The 18,953-nt window shown below is 41.3% G+C and overlaps 1 protein-coding gene across 3 annotated transcripts in view; it reads left to right on the top strand.

The window, feature by feature from the left end:
- The window catches only part of arhgap21b (Rho GTPase activating protein 21b), a 40,473-nt gene extending 23,350 nt beyond the window's left edge, over positions 1–17,123 (top strand). For 2 of the 3 annotated variants that reach the window (XM_053628558.1, XM_053628561.1), the window contains 17 exons: positions 1,667–1,813; positions 1,894–1,993; positions 2,110–2,146; positions 2,539–2,664; positions 2,777–3,064; positions 3,614–3,675; positions 5,459–5,598; positions 6,101–6,243; positions 6,780–6,938; positions 7,042–7,120; positions 7,606–7,679; positions 7,756–7,845; positions 8,764–8,889; positions 9,193–9,234; positions 9,342–9,447; positions 13,277–13,308; positions 13,404–17,123. In XM_053628558.1, coding sequence (XP_053484533.1) covers positions 1,667–1,813; positions 1,894–1,993; positions 2,110–2,146; positions 2,539–2,664; positions 2,777–3,064; positions 3,614–3,675; positions 5,459–5,598; positions 6,101–6,243; positions 6,780–6,938; positions 7,042–7,120; positions 7,606–7,679; positions 7,756–7,845; positions 8,764–8,889; positions 9,193–9,234; positions 9,342–9,447; positions 13,277–13,308; positions 13,404–14,840 — 3,188 coding nt within the window. In that variant the 3' untranslated portion in view covers positions 14,841–17,123. The remainder of the gene's footprint in view (positions 1–1,666; positions 1,814–1,893; positions 1,994–2,109; positions 2,147–2,538; positions 2,665–2,776; positions 3,065–3,613; positions 3,676–5,458; positions 5,599–6,100; positions 6,244–6,779; positions 6,939–7,041; positions 7,121–7,605; positions 7,680–7,755; positions 7,846–8,763; positions 8,890–9,192; positions 9,235–9,341; positions 9,448–13,276; positions 13,309–13,403) is intronic. The other variant, XM_053628560.1, reaches the window with a different exon arrangement.
- The last annotated feature ends 1,830 nt before the right edge of the window (positions 17,124–18,953 follow it).

The following is an 18,953-nucleotide window of genomic DNA, read 5'->3' as shown; positions in this document are numbered from 1 at the left end:
TGTCATTTGTAAATTAAATGTGTTATATTTAATCATTAAGGGTTCACAATGTCCGTGACATCTCAGAAAAACCTATTGTCACATAAATCATCACAATATCGGTATTATAGAACTTATTTCTTTGAAAGTTCAGGACGGGTAAAGTATGGTGATGTTACTGTGTGTGTCGTCGATGATGAAGAAAGGGTGTCGCGTGACTATGTCAAAGTTTCTCGTCAGGAAGCGCAGCAGCGTTATCCCGGGTCAGCAGGTGGCACCGTCGAGCTCTGCGGTGTTTTTTTCCATGCCTCACTCCTCTCTGGCCGTGATTGGAACTGGGGCATGGGATTTAATTTTAGCCGCTGAAGCCCCGCGGCACAGAGCAGCTTTCTACTCTGGGCTTTTTTAGACTTATGACCGCAAGTTTTTTAGCTCTCTGAAAAACAGGACATGGGGGGGGGGGAACCACGTCGGATAAAACTGTCCTTGTTTCGAGAAAAGTTTCACAGCGGACTCGTGAAAGCAACGTGGCAGTCGATCCTGAACATCTGGAACTGACGTTTAAACCAAATTGTATTTATAACACGCACACACAAAACAAACAAAAAATAAATAAATACAGCCAGTCTCTGAGGTGTTATCGGATTTTCTTACATAACTAGTTTTTGAGACGTTTGAAAATTTGAGGAAATAATCCAAATAAATAAAATGGCACACCGTGTGTTTCAGAAATTTGGCCGAGTTTTGGCTCCAGTAATAAATTATATAATTGTTCTTTAATCAAATTTATCTTTTTAAAGCCCAGACTAAAGGATTCTGTTTATAACTCTGTACTATTCTTCTCCTGGATGCTTCAGAGATAAATCAGAGGACTGTGGCAGGATTGTTTTTGTTTATTTATTTATTTATTGTTCCTGCCAGTTTCACATCTCCAGATCCAAAGTGACTAATCCGGAGAGGTGTGGAGGCGTTTCGACAAAGTGTAGCCGTCTGTCCACTCAGAACTGAGCATTCAGCACTGAGCTTTATTCCTGATACATACACTAATAATAATAATAATAATAATAATAATAATAATATGCATCTCTATATCTATACATCTGTTTTTCTCGTCTATCTAAGTTGAAATGCTACCTAGATCGATTGATCTATCCATCTTTTTATACCTTTGTTTCGGTCTCTCTCTCTGTCTCTATTTTTCACTCTCTGTACATATCTATCAATCAGTCTGTCTCTCTGTCTGTCTGTTTCTCTCTCTCTTTCTGTCTGCCTGTGTCTCTCTGTCTCTTTCTGTCTCTCTCTCTTTCTCCGCATCTCTCACTCTGTCTATCTTTGTTTCTCTCGTTCTATCTAAGTTGAGGTGCTACCTAAATTTATCTATCTATTTATCTATCTTCGTTTCTGTCTGTGTCTCTATCTTTTCTTTCCCTGTATCTCTCTGTCTCCATCTGTTTGTCTATCTTTCTATCTCTGTCTGCCTGTCAGTGTCTGTCTCTCTCTCTCCATCTCTGTTTATGGAGTTGTCTAACTTTTTAATACTTTTTATCCATCTGTTCTCTCTATCCATTTCTCTCTCTCTCTCTCTCTCTCTCTCTCTCTCTCTCTCTCTCTCTCTCTCTCTCTCCTTGTTAATCATGTAACCCTTGTGCTTTTAATGTTATTTGTTTATTTATTTATATTTTTCCAGATGAGCCAGCGAGTCCGAGTTTGGACCAGGAGGCCAGTCACATCTCTGCATTGGCTGTGATCTCCACGGCTCAGAGCGCAGAGGCCGACTCACCCAGCTCCCACACGCCCAGCCCTCAGATGCGCAGACAGCTGTCTCACGACCAGGGTGAGAGACACGCCCTCTCAGCCTCTCTACACTGCTCTATACACCAGTCACTGTTTTACAACCTGTGTTTGTGTGTACAGAATCTCTCAGAAGTGCTATTCTGGAACAAAGTGGAACCAAAACGGAACGCTCCAAATCATATGATGAAGGTTTAGACACATACAGGGAGGAGGGGCGACGGTAAGCCCTCACTTTTATGTATATAATGCGTATTTGTATATTTAGATTAAAAATATATGAATATGTTTAAAGAAGGTGAATATTAAAGAATGCTTTTTCTGCTCTCGTCTTTCCAGGCGTTCCAGTAAGCCCAGTCTGAAGGTGTTCAGGAAGGTGAGGTATTCGTTACACATTATTAGCTGATGGATCAGCTTTTTAAAAGTTTTTGTAAAAAAATGTTTCTTATACCTCTGTCGCTGTGGATGCATTCACCTTAATGATTCCTGATATTTTTATTTTTTAAAAAGGAGGACATGATTGGTTATGGCATCGTGTGTAGAGGGAAATGCGATGTGATCAGTTGCGGCGTCTTTTGGGGAACGAAATGTGATGTGATTGATTACGGCATCATTTTGAGAGGGAAATGCGATGTAAACGTTAGGAAGTCATTTGGGGAGGGAACTGCGATGTGATTGGTTATGGTGGGATTTTGGGTGCTTGGTTATAGTAACATTTTGTGCAATAACTGCAATAGTGTTTTTTTTTCTTTCTTTTTAATAACGCAGGCTCTCGATGGACATAAATTGTCAGACGACTCCAGTTCCAGGAGAGACTCCAGCTCGGACATCTTCACTGATTACTTTAAGGAGGGCTGGCTGCATTTCCGACAGCTCAACACGGATAAGAACAAAGTAAGCGTGATAACCCGGATACGCTTTCACTTCTAGTTAACTGCATCAGGCAGGAGTGGTTTATTTTTATCCATGATGGGTAACATTTATGATAACGTTATGCTCTGTGTAGCGTGTGGGTGGAGGAATGCGGGTGTGGAAGCAGATGTACGCGGTGTTGCGAGGCCACTCCGTCTTCCTCTATAAGGACAGGAAGGAGGCTCACGTGCACTCGCAGCTCGACGACGAGCCGCAGCAGGTGAGCATCAAAGCCTGCCTGATCGACATCTCCTACAGCGACACCAAGCGCAAAAACGTCTTCCGGCTCACCACGTCCGACTGCGAGTACCTGTTCCAGGCCGAGAGTCGCGACGACATGCTGTCCTGGATACGAGCCATTCAGGAGAACAGCAATGACGAGGTACGCGAGTGTGTGCATCATTGCTGCGTGATTCTGATTGGCTGGCATGTTTTCTTCTGAATTTAATACACTGCGTGTCGTGCTGTTATAGGAAAACGTTCTAATACTTTGGCGTTTCTATAGCAGCAGCACATTTGCAGGGGCCTGTACGGTCGATGTGTGTGGTTGGTTTTTTTTTTTTTTTTTTTTCTTATTAACTTGGAGAAAGAGAAAAGTGTAACTATAAATCCGTAAAACATATGATGTATAAACACACAAAATAAATTTAAATCTTTGAATAGTTGTGGTGTAAGAGGAATAAAACACTTCAGAACTCGTTTCTGATTATTTTACTCTAACAGCACCACACACGCAGTGTTTTCACTCTTACACAGTAATCTGAGTAAAGGTCAGTAAGGGTGTGTTTGCTGAAGGTGTTCAATGTTGGCCTTTTGTTGTGAATTCCCCCCCCCCCCCACTACATGTTGGTTATTATCCTTATCAGGTGCGTGTGTGTTGTGTGTGGCTTGAGTGGAAAACGAAACACATCCTCTTTTGTTTCTTGTGCAGAATGCCGCTGTGACGAGCACCGACCTGATCAGCAGGAAGATCAAAGAGTACATCTCTATGAGGTGAGGCTTCGCTAGTTTTACGAGTTTAATTGTTATTTTTGGTAAAGGTGATACTGTGCTGTGCACAGGTATTTTATAAGTATATTAATCGGAGAAGCAACCAGGTGTAATGTTCGACGTGATGCTGCCACCAAGCTTCACACATTATACAGTGCTGTGAAAAGGTATTTGATTTCTTCTGTTGTGTACACCTCACACTAAATAGTTTTAGATCTTCAAATGAAATACAACAAAGGCAACATGAGTAAACACACAATAGTATTTATTGATTGATTGATTGATTGATTGATTGATCGAAACAAATCCAACACCTGTCACCTGTGTGAAAAACTAACTGCCCCCTTAAATTTAAAATCTGGTTGTGCCACCTTTAGCAGCAATAACTACAACAAAACGCTTCTAATAACTGGAGATCTGTCTTTCACTTACTTCTAGGACTAGGATTTACTCCTACACTTTGGATCGTTGTCTTGCTGCATAAATCCAGTTGCGCTTGAGTTTCAATTTATGGACTGAAATGATATTCTCCTTTAGGATTTTCTGGTAGAGAGCAGAATTCATGTTTCCCTCAATTACTGCAAGTTTCCCAGGCCCTGAAGCACCAAAGCATCCCCACACCATCACACTTCCACCACCATGCTTTACCATAGTTGTGATGTTCTTTTTGTGGAATTCTGTTTGGTTTACGCCAGATGTAACGGGACCCCTGTTTCCCAAACAGTTCCACTTTCAACTCATCAGTCCACAGAACATTCTCCCAAAAGGTTTGAGGATCATCGAGGTATGTTTTGGCGAAATTCAGACGAGACATAATGTTCTTCTGGGTTAGCAGTGGTTTTCACCTCGCCACTCTTCCATGGAAGCCATTTTAACCCAGTGTCTTTCTGATAGTGGAGTCATGAACAGTGACCTTTATTGATGCAAGAGAGGCCTGTAGGTTCTTTGATGTTGTCCTTGGCTCTTTTGTGAATTGCTGGATGAGTCGTTGCTGTGCTCTTGAATTTTGGAAGGTCAGCCACTTCTGTGAAGGTTCACTACTGTGCAGAGTTTTTCCTTTGGAGATAATGGATCTCACCGTGGTTCTTTGGAGTCCCAGAGCCCTTGAAATAGCTTTGTAACCCTTCCCAGACTGATATTATTATTATTATTATTATTATTATTATTATTATTAGTATAGTATTTCAATCACCTTCTTCCTCATCATTTCTGGAATTTCTTTCAACTTGGGCATAGTCTGTTACTGGGTAAGACCTTTTAACCAACTTCATGCTGATGAAAAAGTTCTATTTAAGTGTTGATTTGATTGAACAGGGATGGCAGTAATCAGGCCAGGTTGCATCTAGTCCAGCTGAACCCCATTATGAATGCAGTTTTGTAGATTTGGGGAATTATGGGGGCAAATACTTTTTGACACAGGCTCAGTTGGTATTGGGTACATTTTTTTTTCGCTTCAATAAATAGCATTATCGTTTAAAAACTGTATTTTGTTTTTACTCAGGTCGCCTTTATTTTATCTTGGACTTTGTTTTAATTTCTGAAACAATTTAGTATGTGATCTACTCAAAAACAGAAGAAATCAGTAAAAAAAAAAAAACCTGGGCAAATACTTTTTCACAGCACTGTATGATATGCATACACGTACGTGTGTGTATGTATATATAATATATCTAATATGTGATTACTCTGGCTTTGTCTGTTGATACAAAATGTGTATTTATTTATGCGTGTGTGTGTGTGTGTGTGTGTGTGTGTGTGTGTGTGTGTGTGTGTGTGTGTATTGCAGTGCTCCTACAAGTAAGACGGAAGCTTCACCCAAAGCTTTGCGACAGTCTCTGAGCATCAAACACACACTGCTGGGGGTCGCGGCGGGGAAGAGTCAGAGCACACACTCTCCCAGGAACGAGCAAGAGAGGAGCAGCAAAGGTATACCGTGTGACCCAAAACCAATTCCCATTTATTAACTTACCAAAAAAACTATTAGTGCATATTAAAAGATATTTAAACATTAAATCTGTTTTTGTTTATACTGTTGGCTGGAACTTGGTTAAAAAAACTACTAAGGTTGTAAATAGAAAACAAATACCCTGCCCCCCCCCCCCACACACACACATTAACAATTACTGTTAGTTTGTTAGAGCAAGTAGAATTAAATACATTTCTAATCTACCAAAAACAGAAATATATAAGTTGGCCATAATTTCAATGTCACTGTTTTGAAATTTCAGTGCTTCCTTAACTATCGCACTTATTCCTGTTTCATTCAAAAGTTTATGGAAAGAGCTTAAATTATTTTTTTGTGTTCGTTTTAGTGAAAGGATTCTGAAATAATAAAGATAGATACCTGACTTGAATATAAAGTCGTTTTTTAATGTTTTCTTTTTATTGGTGTTAATATAAGAAGTAAGAAATACGCTTTGTATCCCAGATGACTCGAGTCCACCGCGGGACAAAGCTGCCTGGAAAAGAGGGATCCCGGGGCTGAAGAAAAAGCAGCAGGAGAAGAAGCCGGCAGTGGGCGTGACGTTTGGAGTGCGACTGGACAACTGTCCTCCTGCACACAACAACAGGGTGAGGACAATACACACCAACACTGCTGCTACACGTCAACAACACTACTGTTACACAACCACACATGGTCATGGACTTATTCATTAATAATAATAAATGTAACTGCAAGCAGCAGTTAAGAGGCCAAAGCACAAAGAACACTAATAATATAACCCCGTGAAACCCCTTCTGAAAGCTGATTGGCTGGCGTATCCTCAGAATCGTGCCTTTTCATGTCTTAAAGTTTCGGTGCAATCCATTTAACCAATCCTGTTCAAGTAAACCAAGCTCCGCCCCACCGTGACCGATTTGTCACGTGGTGGCCAAGTTGTTTACAAATTTCAGAATCATTTTGTGAAGACATTTTTCATATCCTTGGACTAGTGTGCAAAAAAAGGCTTTGCTTTTTATGCAAATTAGACTTGAGCATGGTGGGCTGAGCTAACTTGTTATTGATAGATTTTTTTTTCTCCTCTACACTCCAGAGATTTTTTTGCGATGTTAACAATCAATCGTTTCCGTCGGTTATTTTAAAACACATTTGTGTGTGTGTACAGTTTGTGCCTCTGATAGTGGAGGTGTGCTGTAAGCTGGTGGAGGAGAGGGGGTTGGAGTACACAGGGATCTACAGAGTCCCCGGGAACAATGCAGCCATCTCCAGCATGCAGGAGGAGCTGGACACTAAGGGCCTGACCGACATCGACCTCCACGACGACGTGAGCGACCACGAATGTCACATTTTGGCCATATAACCTCTGTAGCCTCTAAAGTATAAAAGGGTTTTTATTCTCTCTCTCTATCTCTCTCTCTCCCCTACAGAAATGGCGGGATCTAAACGTCATCTCCAGTTTACTCAAGTCGTTCTTCAGGAAGCTCCCAGACCCTCTGTTTACTAACGGTACACACTCTTCTCATATTTCTTTTATAATCATAATAGTCTTATTTAACATACAGCTTTAAAAGGAAAAAAAACCTAGTGTACAGGAAACAGCAGAAAATAATGTGGGGAATAATAAATAAAAAATGTGCTTATTAATAAATGACCTGTAAATCTGCTGAATGTTCTGAAATCCTGAAACTCGACATGTTTTTAGATTATATGCAGCAAGATCTTGTTAATTTGGTTAATTTTACACTTAAATCTTTTTGACAGACCCCCTGGATGTTAGCTAGGGGCTGTTGACCTAACACAAATGGACAAATATTCACATCCAGCTTGCTGTTTTAATTTGCAAGTTATGGAAATAAATTAATTAATTAATTGTGATGTTTTATAGATGATTTTTTAGAGAATGCAGCTCCCTCTAGAGGATATGATTGTTCATGACACTCTAACTAAACCCGATTTGGGGTGTAATTGTGATATTTCTGTCGTGTTCACAGAGAAGTATTCTGATTTTATCGATGCTAATCGAACGGAGGATGGTGTGGAGCGATTAAAAACGCTGAAGAGACTGGTGAGCTGCTGATATACTCTAAACATTAACGTGCTACAGGAGGATAGAACCGCTCATCTCTCTTTCTCTCTCTCAGATCCATGAGCTTCCTGAGCATCATTATGAAACCCTGAAGTTCCTGTCTGGCCATCTGAAGACTGTCTCTGAGAATTGTGAGAAAAACAAGGTACTGAAACTCACTGCTCATGGCTAAAGACAGGGAAGGGTTAGAGCACACACACACACACACACACAGGTTTATTAGACACAGTTAGGAAAAAGAAAATCACTTTGACCAGGTTGTTACAGAGCTGCCTTTTCTTTCTGTATTTATTCTGAAAGAAAACAATGTAAAAATTGCATTAAAACTGGCCACAAATGTCTTTGTTTCACAAAAATAGCTTAAATTTGGTGTTAGGCTGGGTAATTTAACTAACATTTAGTTTTTGTTTGTTTGTTTATATATTTATCTCTAACACTCATAGTTGGATTCTTGGTAGGGGAAAAAAAGCTTTGAATTAAAAATTTTTATTTTATTTTGGGCGGCACAATGACTGCACAGCTTAAAATATGCTTTAATTGAAATCAAAAAGAGAAGAAAAGAAAAAACTAAAGAAAGCACCAGAACGAGTCATAATGTTTGTTAGATTAAAAAAAAAAATGGGGTGGGGGGGGGGGGTAAATGATAATTATACTTGGGATTCCTTCTTTTTCTTTTTTTTTCTCTCTCTGTCCCTCTTTATCCTCCTTCCCAAAAATTCTAAAGTTGTAACTTTGATTTTCTTTTTTTCCTTCTCCCAAAAAATACTACTTTTATTTTTCTTTCTTTTTTTTCATGCTTATCCTTTTTCTCTTTCTCTTGTGTTTTTCTTTCTTGCTTTCCTTCTTGTTCTCTCTCTCTTCCCCTTTCTTCTTCCCTCTCTTTCTTGGAGTTTCTTATTTTCTCTCAAAATTCCAAAAGTAACTGAGTTGTGAAAATAATGTAGATTTTTATCTGACGGGATAAATTATTATTATTATTATTATTATTATTATTATTTTCTTCAGATCTCATTGTTAAAACATGAGTGGACTGATGGATCAGTTTTTGTTTGTGTTTGGTCAGATGGAGCCACGTAACCTGGCCATTGTGTTTGGCCCAACGCTAGTCAGAAGCTCGGAGGACAACATGACCCATATGGTCACTCACATGCCTGATCAGTACAAGATCGTGGAGACGCTCATTCAGCAGGTGTGTGTGCGCGCGCGCTTTCTTTCTTTAAAAGAAATGGTTGAAAAATAATTAATCTTTTTCTTTCTTTCTTTTTCAACCATTCTTTTTCTTTCAGAATTTTTCTTTAATTTTCCATACTTTCTTTTCAATCCCTCTTTAATTTTTGTTTTTGTCACCCCTGAGTCTTTCTTTAATCCTTTCATTTCTTTCTTTCAGTATAGTTTTCTTTGAATCTTTTTTTCAGTTCTTATTTTTCTTTCTTTAATTCTTTATCAGTTCAGTGCCAGTTGATGGTAAACACTCATCATCTTTCCTTCACAGTACGACTGGTTCTTCTCAGAAGATGGAGATGAGGAACCTGTAGTGAGTATCGGGGGGGGTGTAACCTGTGGGTTTTATTAATGCACCTGTCAGAGGACAAAAACTAAATGGTTTTGTGTGTTAATTTTGGTTTTCTGTATTCATTTTAGACATCAGTGGAGCAGGAGAGTACGGTACAGTCTCAGCCTGTTCCCAACATTGATCACCTGCTGACCAACATCGGCCGCACGGCTCCCTCACCTGGAGACGTCTCAGGTACGCTCACACGCGCCTCGTCTCACACGTACCTCTGCTTTAGACAGACAGGAAGTGAGGTAGAGGTGAGAGCACAGTGAAGTCTGAACATGAGCTTTAATCTTGGATAAAGTAGGCAGCCACACACACACACACAAGTGCTTTGCATGTTTCAGAGCTTGAAAAGAAGACCGTCCTGGTGGATAAACTTTCCGTAAATGTAAGATATTTTTCAGACGGGATGTGTGTGTGATCGTTACCACGGACAAGAAAGTTTCACACCACAGCGCTGTTGAATTTTGCGCTCTGATTGGCCAGAAGGTGTTGATTAATTCTATACAACAGCAGCTCTGACAGTAGCACAGGTTTATATTAAGGCGCTCGTTCTGATGTGTTATCGTTTCCATAGTAACAGCTCGTTCGTGAACAGATTAAAAAATGCGTTCTCCCTTTGATAATTTCCTTTTCTTTTTTCTCTCGCTTTTGTCCTTTTTTCTTTATTAAATATTTTATTTCTTCTTATTTTTCACTCTTTTTTTTGCATCTGTCTTTTTTTATTGTGTGCTTTCTTGCTTTTTTTTCTCTGCCTTTCTCACCTTTCCTTTCTTACTGTTTTTCTTTTTTTGCATACTTCGTTTTTTCCTCTCTTTCATTTTGTTCCATCTTTTTTTACTTACTTTTTTCTTTTGCTTTCTTTCCTGTTTTACTCTTTTCTTTCTCTTTCTTTCTCTTTTTTCTTTCTTTTTCTTTCTCTTGCTTTCCTGGTTTCCATCTTTTTTGCTCACTTTCTTTTTCTTTCTTTCTGACTTGCTTAACTCGTCTTTCTTTTTCCTCTGTTTTTGCTTTCTTGGGATCCATCTTTTTCCCTCACTTCCTTGCTTTTCTTTCTCTTTCTCCTTCCGTCTTGCTTAACTCTTGTCTTTCTTTCTTTGTCTATAGTAACCGCTCATTCGCGGGGGCTTACACAGCCGACGCTCCAAATAAACCGGTTTAAATAAATCACGGGTACGGTGAAGTTGTCTGATTTCTGTAACGTTTATGGAAGGAGTCTCCAGCATCAGCGCTTTGTAACTTTAAGTTTTCGGGACGGAGGAATGAAGCGGAGGCTGGTGACAGAGTGACTATTTATAGCTGTTATAACGTAAGTGAGAACAGGAACTAGCATTAAACGAGACTATAAACGGATAAAAAGTATGTGTCGTTCTTTAACATAACAGCTGTGTGCGGTGGTCTGAGATAAATAAGACACGTGATGGTTGATTATTTTCCTGTAAGAGTACCACACACAGAGCTCTCTATCTAGTTAATCCCACAACGTAATTGACAGCAGCCTGATTTCATATCTGGGATGAAATTTCAAGCTCTGATGCTGAATGTATTTTATTTTGTTTTAACTCAGCGTGTAAGCTTAGCCAGCTTATAAGAATGTCTTTTTGCGTATGCACATGGAAACGTGAACTATTTTAGTAATTTTGTTCTGGTTAAAATAAATAAATACAAATAAATTAAATTGTGTAAAATAGTTCCTGTCAGTATGTTAAGCTTTTATAAATTGTTTGCATTTTTTTTTTCCGTTTACATTTTGTTGAAATGTTGCTGTTTTCTTTAAGCCTCCTTTTGGTTTAGTTTTCTTGATTTATCTATTTATTTTTAAAATTAATTAATTACTTTCTTATTTTTTATTTTGCTTTTCATTCCTCACATATCATTTTCCTCCTTCTTCAGCCTCCGTTACGACTCCACTCCTCCTTTTCCGTTCAGTTCTGTTCCTCCCTCTTTCTTGCACTTAACCCGAAGGAATGAAAGAAAGAAAGAAAGAAAGCGAGCAAAATGAAATGAAAATTCATGTGACGTTATGGCTCACCCGTCTTGTCTCCAGTGTTTTCTTTCTCCCTCTTGTCCCCCCCTTTTGTCCCTTTTTTTGTCCAGCCCTGCTCACACATTACCCAATCTTGACACAGGCCAAGTGGGCGGCGTCTATCACTCGGTGATGTCACTGATGGACTCTGTAATGTCTGTGATGGACAGCTGGGACTGTAGGAAGAAGGAGGAGTGTTGTCCCCAGTGTAGCTGCCTAGTCTGCAGAAACCCACGGTTCTTGTAAAACGTTTTCAAAAGAAAAAACAGAGAACCGATCCGAGAGCGAGAGAAAAAGAGAGAGAGAGAGAGAGAGAGAGAGAGAGAGAGAGAGAAACACGAACCAAATGTACAAAAACAAACACAAAAACAACTCCTTCTGAGTGAATGCCAGAGAAGTCTGGGTTTCTATATTTTTTGTCATCGTGGTGTTTGTTTGCACGTTTCATATCTTATAAGATCATTAAATTAACAGAGAGGATACAGAGCAGTGATGGTGTCATGTGTCTGAAAAGCCTCTTTGCTGTCTCTCGTTGTCTCCGAAGCTGACCACAAGGAGTTCTAGCATGGTACGGTCTCCAGGTTTCTCCTCCGCCATCGTGTGGCGTCACTGTCCTTCATGTGTGAAAGAGGGGCGGGGCTAAACCTCACACAAAATCCCACACACTCACGATCGGTGATGTGGGATATTTTGTTTCGTTGTTTTGTTTTGGGGTTTTTTTTGTATGGAAAAGTTCACGTAGAATCACACGTCCTCTTCGTTCACACCAAGCCCGTGTTGTCGATCAGCTGAAACGTGATTAAACTGTTAAAAGAAGAAAGTCCTCACACAGTATTAGCCCTGATGATATGCAGCTAATCAATAATCGACTGCCACTAATCGCTGACTATTCCCGTGGCAACCGCTCAGGTAGTGTTTACTGCATGATCCTGTGCTGTATGAGCCGCTGTGCTGTGTGCACTCATGCACAGCAGATCCCTGAATCTGGTTCATCATCCATCCATCCATCCATCCATTTACGTTTGGACAAAACATAAACACGAATAACGGTCCTGGGAGAAGTTATTTACCGTGTCTAAGCGTTTCTTCGGAAAAGCGGAAAAAAATAAATAAGTACACCGCATTTCCTGCCGGTGCACAGTATTGACATCGTAGCTGGCTGATAGTTCCTCCGCGTTTTCTCAAAATAGCGATAAAACCTTAAAGCTGTCACGTGACTTTATTTCATCCTGGATTTCAGATAACTTCGCATCGTGAAGGTACCAGAAGGTTCACGTCCAGCACCCTTTCGGTTTTCGGTAGATCGGTCTTTCCCTCCTCCTTGTTTGCTTTCGTGTTTGATTTTAAAGATTTAAAGAAGGCGCCATAGCAGCAGGTCAAAAACTGTCGACGCTGTGGCTATTTGGAATGTTGGGACCTCCTGAATTCCTCTACAGGCCACGCCCCCTGCCTGAGTATCATTTATCTCTGGTGTAGCTTGTGTGTTTAGGAGGAAAGATGAAGACACGACTGAGATTATATCTCTCACTTAAGCTGTAAGCTTTTGTTAGCTGCATAACATTGTAGGTCCAGCACGAAACTTAAGAACCTATGAATGTTAGACACCGAACGTGTTTTGGCTGATCGAGTACACGTGGGGTGACGGGGAACGATACGTGGTTTCTGATGTGGTGTCTCAGACTGAGCTGTTTTTAAATGGAATAAAAAATGTGTGTGTGTGGTATCAGTGGACATGCCGTCTGTGCGAACGTGTGCATGAGCTGCTTCCTGTGTCAGTGCAGTGCTGGTCTCCTCTTGTTCCTCTCTCTCTCTCTCTCTCTCTCTCTCTCTCTCTCTGACTGCTTTAACTGCACTGCCTTCATCTCTCTGATCTCATGCGTCCGTGCCGCTCGTCATGTGGCTCTTCGTGTGGCTTCTCACGCCGCTCTTTCACACGCTTTCTCACACAAAGATTCTGATTTTTTTTTCTCTCTCTCTTCATTCCGTCACCAGATTCAGCCACCAGTGACTCTGCCAAATCAAAGGTGAGTGAGTTAACTCCACTCACACCAGACACGATAGGATCAAGTTTTTTCTTTCTTTCTTCCTTTATCTGACACCTTACCTGTTGGTCCTTCAGCAGGGCTCCTGGGGCTCGGGTAAAGACCAGTACAGCAGAGAGCTGCTGCGCTCGTCCATCTTCGCCAGCCGCAAGCGCAAAAAACCCAAAGACAAACCTCAGATGAGCAGCTCAGAGGACGACCTGGACGCCAGCTTCTCCAAGAAAGAGCTTCAGGACGAGAGCGAGCCGAAGAGCGAGCGCAACGAGGAGGTCAAGAGTAAGGCAGGAGTGTGTGTGCGCGATCGTGTAGAAAAGCCTGACGACGTCAGCCAGAGATCGGAAAAGAGCATCGTCAATGTCCCGACCGAATTCAAATCCGACATCGTTCCTCTGAAACCGGCGCAGTCCGATAAATCCGGCGAGTCTCCGAAAAAACACAGAGCGCACAGAGAACGAGAATTGGTGCGGCAGAATTCACTCTCGGATCCGCCCTCGACCTCGTATGACGAGGGCTGCGTTTCGGATTTGGGAACGCTGAACAGCACCAGCTCTCAGGCGTCCGGCCCCAGGATCCGGCAGGGCAGAATTCCAGGTCCCTGGATGGAGAGCGCAGGAGCGGAGGTGTGTTCCATCACATCAGATTACTCCACCACGTCGTCCATGACATTCCTGATGGGGATAGAGTCTACTGCGCTGAGTCCGGCTCACGACGCTGACGACGAGAGGAGCGAGCTCATCAGCGAAGGCAGGAACATCGATTCGGACAGCGAGAGCAACTTATCCGTGTTCGCGCTCGCCAGAGACGACAACAGGTCTGAAGACGTTTCATCTGTGCGGGAAGAAGGCGGAGTCACGCCTTTTCAGAATTCCCCTGGCCTCCTGGTGTCGCAGCGCATCGTCGCAGGCGACACATTAGCACGGAAGAGAGGAAGCCGGCAAAAAACGGACAGCGAGTCATCGACGGATGGCATGCGCAGCGATAAAGAGTCGAGGACTTCCAAAATGCTGGATGTCGTCAAGGGGAAAAACGGTGAAAACGAACCCATCTGGCGAATCAAAATCACCGACCGCCTCAAGTGTCGACTCCGCGCCTCCGCCGACGACATGTTCGGCGTCGGATCGCAGCGCACCAGATCTCCAGAAACGCGCAGCAAACGCAAGACCAACATACGCCGCCGCCACACCATGGGCGGACAGAGAGACTTCGCGGAGCTGTCAGTCATCACCGGGGCCGAGCTCTCTGCCATGGATCGCTTAAAACCCAAATGCAGCTCGCAGGACTTTTCCATCGCCGACTGGATTGTCAGGGAGCGCCACCGCACCAGCAACCCGGAAGTCAGCCTGGAAAACTCGGACCTGTTCTCCGCTGGGGCCTCGGGGTCCAGTTCGGGAATGTTAAATGGAGACGCGGCGATGGCGGCTCAGCTCAAAAGCTCCAGCTTGGCCTCCGACGCTCATCCACACAAACTGTCCGGGGCGCAGGTGGTGCGCTCGCGTTTTTATCAATATCTGTGAACGGATGAATAGAATTCTGATACAGACTGAAGCGTATGTGTGTGTGTGAGAGAGAGAGAGAGTGATTGAGTGAGTGTAAGGTACTTAAAACGACGAGTTATTTTTTTATACGAGGTTAATAAAAATTTTTAAAAAAAAACGAAGAAGGACGGTACTGATGCCGGTTTCTGACAGTCAGGAGGAGGAGGAAGAGGAAGGAGGTGATGGCGGATAACGTTTTTCTCCTCTTTCTGACTCCCAGAATCTGTTTTTAAATATTTCCTCCCTCTAAAAAATTAATTCTGATCTGACTCGAGGTCTCAGAGTGAAGAGAAACCTCTCTCTGGTGCGCGCGGATAGACCTGACGGAGCCCCGGGGTAACTGGACCTTTTAATGATTCCACTGGAATGAAGCTGTGTGGTCAGGCGTGGTGCTGCTGCTGCTGCTGATGATGATGATGATGATGATGATGATGATAATTCGGGATGGGGATGTGGGAAGGTAAACAGGTGGTGTTATATTCTCAGATGACGTGGGCATGAATGTGAAAAGTTTTAAAGACGACTTGTTCTGGGAAGTGTAAGAAGGTCTCAACTCAACCAAAATGAAGAATGTATCTAATCTGCTTGCTGTAACGCTTCATTTGCGCTATTTCTCTTTTTTTATTTGTACATAGCCCCTTTGTTTTAATGTACTTGAAATGATTTTTTTTTCTCCTTTGTTTGAACTTCTTTGTGTAGTGTGATGATTTAAAAAAAAAAAAAAAATGTATATAATTAAGGCCTCTCTGTTGCAGCCGCTTATCTAATTCTGTCATACGACCATCAAAAAAAAGAAGAAACTATTTAAAGAAGAAAAATTTGTGATAAAATGTAGGCACTATTTTCCGTAAGTAATCTCTATCCGCTGTACGTGCTCGATTCGAACAATTTTTTTAAAAACGCTTTCCTGCACCAAGAAACAAATCATAAATCCTTTTACTCCGAACTCACTCGCTTGTAATGGATGATGAAGCGTAAGGGCTTGAGATGTCGATGTTGAAGCGGTCAGTAAACGTTTAAAATGTGCGATGATTCGTAGCGGGCGATGAATGAAATCTGCTGTTACGTAGTTTTATCACCGCGGTGAAAAGTAGTTCCGGTTGCTTTTACGCCTTCCTGAAGGTTTTGCGGTATTAATACGCCATCGCAAGCGATAGACTGAACGGTAGTTGCTTGTTTTCTAGGTATGTGTTTTGAGATTTTCGCACTTCTACGCAAACAAGTATGACGTTCCGTCGCTTACGAATTTAGTTCTGCCTGCAATTAGTTCACGCAGATACGAAAGGAAAAAGTAGCGTGGGTGTGTATACGACGTGTCTTTTAAATGTGTGTAGAGACGTTATGAAGAACGATAAAGTTTGAAAGGAAGTAGCGGCGGTCGTTGGTACGCTCTGGTGAGTGTATGTATGTAGGTAGTACAGCTTGCTTGGCTTTTCTGATCCAATCCGAGAAAGGAGTTCGTACGAAGCCGAGCACGTAACGTAAACCGAACAACAGGTTCACACTTATTAGCGCATTATTTAATTTGCATATAACCAGCTAGCTTTAATATATAGGTGCTACAATTTCTCGTTCAAGCTTGGAAAAACTGGACAGGCCACGCCTACAGGAAGTGACAAACTATAAGTGATGTTTTAGTACAGATTTAAAGCTGAATATTTAATGAAAGCGTTCCTACGAAAACATGTTTTGCATAATCGTTTTTTTATTTTTTGTACGAGTTTGGAGTAAAACGGATCTTCGGTTCTTTTCTCGTTGCAGGGAAAAGTGACGTGATGAGACAAAGTAACAAACACTAAACATCAAAAACATCGCCGTGTTTCTCTGAAACAGAACACGCACCTTCTCTTTATTTTCTTGCATTCCACTTTGGTCTTAATGTTTTTTTTGTTTTGTTTTGTTTTGTTTTTTTTTTAAAGAGAGAAAATTTGTTTCAATGTTTTAGAGGTTTGTGTAAAATAATTTAAGTGTAAGTACGGCAGCGGCGCATCTCTCCCTCACGTCATTCGCCAGTTCTGTAAGTGTTGTGTAGATAGCTGGACCGAGGGACCAGACTGTACCATGTGCATCATCTCCGTGTGTGTGTGTGTGTGTGTGTGTGTGTGTGTGTGTGTGTGTGTGTGTGTGAGAGAGAGAGTGAGAGAGAGAGAGAGAAAGAGAGGTCTTGTTTTTCAATCATGCCCTGTCTGCTTCAAACGTGGACAAATGAAACACTGGAAAAAAAAACAAAACAAATAAAAGCCGCTTTGTGTCTGACCAGGACAGTGGGGTGTGGAGTGTTTTACTCGCACAGGTGAGACCAGGTGTGTGCTGATTGTATTCTGACCTCAATATGATCTTTTCTGTTTTTCCTGAATGGAGATTTTTTTTTCCAAAAGCACTTAAATATTGCAGGGGCGAAAGGTGTTCACACACACCTGGCTGAGGAGGAAAGGTGACGAGAAACAGAGGGACAGGAACGAGTGTTTATTTATTTATTTATTTATTTATTTATTTATTTATTTGTTTTTGTTTGTTTGTTTATTAAGTAAAATATGTCGTAGGGAAGGTAAGTCACATGATTCAGCTCTGTATCTATAGTTAATCATAAACATGGCCACAGGGGACAAATAAAAGTTCTTCTCAATTTATTTAACAAAATTAGCTAATTATTGTTTCTATGGTAACAGCTTTGTCACAGGGAGATGTACAGTGTACACTGCACCTAATAAACATTAAAAACCATGCACTTTCCTTCTTGATTCTCCTTCCCTCCCTTTTTTTTCTCTCCATCTCCCTCCCTCTCTCCACCTCCTCTTCTTCTCCATGTCTCTCCCTCTCTTTTTCCTTACTGTTTTTACTTTTCAATCTGTTGCTTCCTTATTGAAATGTTCCCTTTCTTGCTTCTTTCTTGCATTATTATTATTATACTTTCATTTTCTTTATTCTTTCCACATTAACAGATTTTTGTTTTTAAAAAAGTTGAAGTGCTTTGAATAGCGCATTGTTTGAATTTCCACTGAAACAGGAAGTCTGGGTAGGACATATTGAGTAGCTCTCAATATGTTGGCCAGCCCTGGCTAAGCCGTACCTCCCAGTTAAGACCATGGATGTTTATAATGTTGGGGGGTGGGACACATCAGATTCTAGAGAGCATTTGATTGGACAGAAAATCTGCTGAGAAGCTGAAGTGCAGAATGATGTCATCAGAATTGCCGGTAGAGAGGCTGTAGATTTTGAATGTGTGTATCTTCTAAATGTACATTTTGTCATTGTTTAAGAGCACACTGGCTTATAGATAACCTTAAGGAGAACATATTCGTAAAAAAAGCCGCAAAACTTCCATTGTGACTTCATAATAAGTGATATGGCGAAGTTTTCTGCAACTTTTAATGTTTATGGAGTCTCCAGTGTCGGGGCTTTGTGACAGTCAGAGGTAAAGCTGTAACTTTAAAACTATGATGTGTCTTCTTTAATACATAATAAACTGTATTCGGTGGTGTAAGAGGAATAAAACACGTTTAACAGTCAGTAACAGGAGCGTCATCACTCCACCCTGTTGTTGATTAGTTTCCTGTGACGGCACAACACACACAGAGTAATGGAGTGAGTGCGAGACAGCGTGTTCCCTGGCTGATTGGCTGAAATGTTTGCAGCTACAAGGTGTCCGGCTCAGGGCATCATGTCTTTGTGATGTCTTCAGGATGATCAGTTTGGTGTTAGATCTTCAGTGTCGGATTGAAGGTGCTGAAGCCACTCGGGTGAATAACGTGTGCATGATATGAGTAAATATCACAACCAGGGTTTTTTTTTTTTAGGTGCGCCTCCCCCTACTTATATTTCATAGTTTGCTTCCATACTATCGGTTGGTTTTATATAAATATACACGTGTGGTGGCTTGTGGGAGGAAAAAAAACATGGGTTAACATTTTCTGTTATATATAAAATACGCTTCACTTCAAAATTCTTGTAATTTACACCCACTCATCTACACTTACAAGATCGTCTACTGATGGAGAAACCATTTTCACTGACGCATATATTTCTCATATTTCACCACTAGATGGCACAAGAGCGCTGTTCTGAGTACACGCCGGGCTTTTTAAACCATAA

This window comes from Ictalurus furcatus, chromosome 7, assembly GCF_023375685.1.
Source record: "Ictalurus furcatus strain D&B chromosome 7, Billie_1.0, whole genome shotgun sequence".
In the NCBI taxonomy this organism is placed as follows: Eukaryota; Metazoa; Chordata; class Actinopteri; order Siluriformes; family Ictaluridae; genus Ictalurus; species Ictalurus furcatus.
Note: the sequence above shows the minus strand (reverse complement) of the source record. Positions and strands in the feature narration are given on the sequence as shown.